At 41.4% G+C, this 5,402-nt stretch overlaps 1 protein-coding gene across 1 annotated transcript; it reads left to right on the top strand.

Moving 5' to 3' along the window:
- Nucleotides 1–4,302: 4,302 nt before the first annotated feature.
- LOC133248614 (olfactory receptor 2AP1) lies at nt 4,303–5,402 on the top strand. Its single transcript, XM_061419009.1, has one exon. The coding sequence runs from the start codon at nt 4,458–4,460 to the stop codon at nt 5,400–5,402; it is 945 nt and encodes a 314-aa protein (XP_061274993.1). The 5' UTR covers nt 4,303–4,457.

Below are 5,402 nucleotides of genomic sequence, written 5' to 3'. Positions count from 1 at the left end.
ATTTGTTGAATTAATAAAAGGGTTAGCTTATTATCTATTGAGATCTGTTCTTTAAGATACAAGGCACTAATCACTTTAAGTTCAAGTGCTTTAAATGCTTAGTTACACTATGAACTAAAATATTCCAACATCAAGTTAGAAATGACCAAATGTTTTGATTCTTCTTACAGCTTCTCATGCAAACAGAAACTTCTGACATTTGGGAGAATGGCATTGAAACATGTATAATACCATATAAGAAACGAACTGCCAGTCCAGGTTTGATGCAGGATACAGGATGTTTGGGGCGGGTGCACTGGGATGACCCAGAGGGATGGTATAGGGAGTGGGGTGGGAGGGGAGTTCAGGATTGGGAACACATGTACACCCGTGGTGGATTCATGTTGATGTATGGCAAAACCAATACAATATTGTAAAGTAATTAGCCTCTAATTAAAATAAATAAATTTTAAAAAATAAATAAATAAAATGCTTCCTGAAAAAAAGAGTTACCATTTCCAAAATAACTGTCTTCCATCAGTAACATTTACCTCAATCACTTCTTTATCACACAATCTATCACACTTCTTTCTTAAACTTAAGTGTGGCCTTTCCAAATAATTCATTATCGAATAATTTCCTCCATGGATCACTTCCCAAGTAGATGTCAACCTCTTGCTCTCCTGTCTTACTTTATGCTGATTGTTGTTCTCAAATCCCAAGCCTGCACAATCTGCAGCCTAGACTGACACATCGATGAGCTAGAACCTGTCCCTCAGCTTAACTTCCACTCCCTCTGCTTTCTGGCTAAGAATGAATATCTAGGGAAGAGATTCCTTTCTTATTTTTTTTTACTTTTTATTTTGTATTGGAGTATAGCCAGTTAACAATGTGGCAACAGTTTCAGGTGAACAGCAGAAGGGACTCAGCCATACATGTACATGTATCCATTCTCCCCTAAACTCCCCTAGGAAAGAGATTCCCTCTGATCTAAGAGTATTTGAAATAACTTTGGATTTCTTCTCTTTAAACACATTTGAAAGAAGCAACTGAACTGTTGCCAAATAGAGTTATATAGTAATTCCCTCATCAGAGAAAAGAAAATGAGAAATATTCATGAGACATGTGTGCGTGTGTTTTGTCACTCCGACTCTTGGCGACCCCATGGACTGTGAGCCACCAGGCTCCTCTTTCCACGGGATTCTCTAGGCAAGACTACTGCAGTGGGTTGCCATTTCCTTCTCCAGGGGATCTTCTCCACCCAGGGATTGAACCAAGGTCTCTTGCATTGCAGGCGGATGCTTTACCATCTGAGCTACTAGGGAAGGCCATATGTGAGACATACTATGTAATATGGTTGGATAGCATCACAGACTCAATGGACATGAGTTTGAGCAGACTCTGGGAGATACTGAAGGATGAGGAAACCTGGCATGCTGCAGTCCATGGGGTTGCAAAGAGTCAGACACAACTTAGGGACTGAACAAATACTATGTAACAGACACTTAACAATGATCATCCTATTTAATGGGCTTTATGATCCCCATTTTATAGTAGAGGAAAGTGAGAATCAGAGAATGAAGTTTCTTATGTTGATTATTAATAATCAAGATCAAGTTGATTATTGTGTTAGAGTTGGTGAGACCACATTCCTTCCCTTGGCCCCACAGTTTTGTGAGAATTATACACAACCCAATACGAGCAGCCATGTGTAAGACATATGTGTAATGGGTAACTTGTCGTTAATTCTAGCATTTTGTTCCCAAGGCTAGCTTTGTTTTTTCTGGTGTTTGTTCACTTCAGTTCAGTTCAGTCACTCAGTCGTGTCCGACTCTTTGCGACCCCATGAATCTCAGCACACCAGGCCTCCCTGTTTGTATACTGATATTAATAGGTGATTCATCTGATGAATTAACTGCTATGAAGGTGTCTTTGGGTGGCAAAGGTTTAGCCCTTCCAGGTAATATAAACATATTTTCCCAAGTTCCTCTCCTTAAACTGGACATTTGCAAGTGTGTTCTCAGAAGCAACCCACAGGTCAATGTGGGCTCTGCTTTCCCTCAGTCTGAGCACTCCATTTTTATCTGTTTTACATTTGGCTTATGCATACACTTCAAAAAATGAAAATTACTGCTTATTGTCTTTATCCAGTAGTGTCTATAACTAGGCTAATTACAACCAGGCTGATGGTGCTTAGAAAGTGTGAGTTTTCAGGACATTCATGACCTGAAAAATGTTCCAACTAGGCTGTTTGTCCATGGCCAAGTCCAGCTATGCCCACCACTAGGAAAGTCAAATGCCATGACTCCATAGCCTCCCTCTTCCCTCTTCCCTGATGCTCTTATGCTATGGAACCCCCATACCCACCTCACCTCCAAGCTAGTCTCTCTGGACCCTCATCCAACAGCCATATGTTTAAAATTTGTTCCCAGAGTTGTCGACAGAGGACAGTCTTTAGCCTGCTCCAACAAGAATCCCCAGGGCAACTTATGCCTCTTCACTCAATTGATTCCCCAGTGCGTGCTCTCCATAGAACAAATATAACCTGTGTCACTTTGGGTTAAGTATAACCTGGATTGGGAGGTGGAGTTTATATTCTGTCTTCTGAGATCATCAACCTCATTTTTGATGAAATGGACAGAAAAACCCAGGACTACTCTGCTCCTCAAAGTCCTTCTTTTAACCTGCTATATCCACTTCACTTTTAAGAGGACATCCAAAAAATCTGACTCAGCTCCAATCTGAATTAGTGGGAAAACAGAAATGGGCAAGTCCCCGTTAACCTGATAAGGGACAGGAAAAGACTATTTCTTACTAAGAGAATAATAATAAGTTTTTATTATTCCTGTGAAATGCAGGATAGGACTTGGTGGCTGATAATGTAGAAAATGCAATACATTTTATATCATTTTGTAATGGCACAGCCTTACAATTTTCATGCACCTCTAAGAATATCTAGGACTAAAATCCCACAATAAGCCATTTGGATAGCCAGGTGAGGAAGAATATTCTTTGTTCACCACTACATTGACTTCACGTCTCTGTGATTGGGAAGCCTGAAAGTGATTGACTATTCAACCTTTCCCTAAGATTTCAGGTTGGTAACCTAGAGGGCAGGGGCATCCAGAGCATTGTGTAACTTTACTTGATCTCTGATGCCTACTGTGAACTGCAACCCACTAGCGGTTTATGGAATCAATTTCATGGGTTGCAATCAGTATTTGAAAAAAATTAATAGAATAAAATAAAATTAAGAATACCTGGTTGTATCACATGCAGTAAGGAAGGAGTGTTCTATAAAACTTTTATTTATGTTAGATATAGATGTGCTTACCAGAAAATTACTAAAATGTAGAATACTCAAAAAATGCTTGAAAATGGCTGCTGTATAAAACAACATATAGGAAAAAAATTGTAACTCAATAGGGACATTCTCAAATAATGTGAGTGCTGCGGTTCATGGGGTCGCAAAGAGTAGGACACAACTGAGCGACTGAACTGGACTGGACTGAATATTTACTAAATCTGAGACAGGCATATCGGAAAAGGCTATGTCAACCCACTCCAGTACTCTTGCCTGGAAAATCCCATGGACGGAGGAGCCTGATAGGCTGCAGTCCATGGGGTCGCTGAGGGTCGGACGCGACTAAGTGACTTCACTTTCACTTTTCACTTTCATGCATTGGAGAAGTAAATGGCAACCCACTCCAGTGTTCTTGCCTGGAGAATCCCAGGGACGGGGGAGCCTGGTGGGCTGCCGTCTCTGGGGTCGCACAGAGTCAGACACAACTGAAGCAACTTAGCAGCAGCAGCAGCAGACAAGTATATGGAATGGTTCAGAGAATAGAATGACATAATCCTAATATAGAGAACTTTGAATTCTAGTGGACAGGCAAGGAGAGAAGCATGGAGGGTCCACTGGAAAGAAGTGAGGAGCTGGTACTTTTTGACACCAAGGGAATCCAAGGGCGTTGAACAAGAAGGAAAATGAGAGACTGCTATAGTCACATGAAAAATAAAAGCAAAAATGGCAGGGGAGAGTAAGAAAAACAGCTAGTCTGAGAAAAGTTAGACAAACACATAGAGCAATAAATGGAATCAGTAGAAAGAAAGAAAAGAGAATATAGAAGAAAGAAAATTACAAACTATTCTAGAAGGAGGCAGCTGCTGGAAGCATTCCTTTAATAACTCATTCCAAAAGCTATTTAAACATCATCTATGAGGCATGTATTTATTTCATATTGGCACTGGGGAGAGTACCATGTGGGAAAATAATGACAACTTTTCTATGCAGGGCAAAAGAGACTGGCAAGGACCCAACACCATTCAGTTGGGCCACTGGGCTGGGTCATATTATCAGAGGAAAAGTTCATCTCCTTTTGTTTTTTTCAGATTCCATCTGTCCATTTCAGAGCTCCTCTTCCTTTATCAACTTTCATCACTATCACTATTCTACCTTGAGATAAACTTTTTCAGCAATGAAAAATAAAACCGTGTTGACTGAGTTCATCCTGCTAGGTCTAACAGATGTCCCTGAACTCCAGGTGATGGTTTTCATCTTTCTGTTCCTCACCTATTTGCTCAGCATCATTGGAAATCTGACAATCCTCATCCTCACCTTGCTGGACTCTCATCTTCAGACCCCCGTGTATTTCTTTCTCCGAAACTTCTCCTTCTTAGAAATTTCCTTCACAAGCATCTTCATTCCCAGGGTCCTGATCAGCATCACAATAGGGAACAAGAGCATCAGCTTTGCTGGCTGCTTTGCTGAGTGTTTCTTTGCTATATTCCTGGGGGCCACAGAGTTTTACCTTCTGGCTGCCATGTCCTATGACCGCTATGTGGCTGTATGCAAACTCTTGCATTACACAACCACCATGAGCAGCAAAGTCTGCACCCAACTTGTTCTCTGCTCTTGGCTGGCTGGGCTAATGGTTATTATACCACCAATCACTCTGATGAGTCAGCAGGACTTCTGTGAATCCAATCGGCTGAATCATTATTTCTGTGACTATGAGCCCCTTCGGGAGCTCTCCTGTTCAGACACAAACCTCATACAGAAGGTGGCCTTTCTTGTGGCGTCGGTGACCCTGGTGGTCACGCTGGTGCTAGTCATTCTCTCCTACACGTCCATTATCAGGACTATTCTGAAACTCCCCTCTGCCCATCAAAGGACAAATGCCTTTTCCACCTGTTCTTCCCACTTGGTTGTCATTTCTCTCTCTTATGGAAGCTGCTTCTTCATTTATGTTAAGCCCACAGCAAAAGAAGTGGACACGTTCAACAAGGGAGTAGCTCTGCTCAGTACCTCAGCTGCACCTTTGCTGAACCCCTTCATTTACACCCTAAGGAATCAACAGGTAAAACAAGCCTTCAAGGATACAGTCCAGAAGCTCGTGAATCTTAAAGAATTTCATAATTAA

Source organism: Bos javanicus, chromosome 5 (genome assembly GCF_032452875.1).
Source record: "Bos javanicus breed banteng chromosome 5, ARS-OSU_banteng_1.0, whole genome shotgun sequence".
Taxonomy (NCBI): domain Eukaryota; kingdom Metazoa; phylum Chordata; class Mammalia; order Artiodactyla; family Bovidae; genus Bos; species Bos javanicus.
The sequence above is the reverse complement of the archived record's forward strand: the minus strand, read 5'-3'. Positions and strand labels throughout refer to the sequence as shown.

Coding starts and splice junctions, on each gene's coding strand:
- LOC133248614 (XM_061419009.1), top strand. CDS start 4,458: ATGAAAAATAAAACCGTGTTGACTGAGTTCATCCTGCTAGGTCTAACA.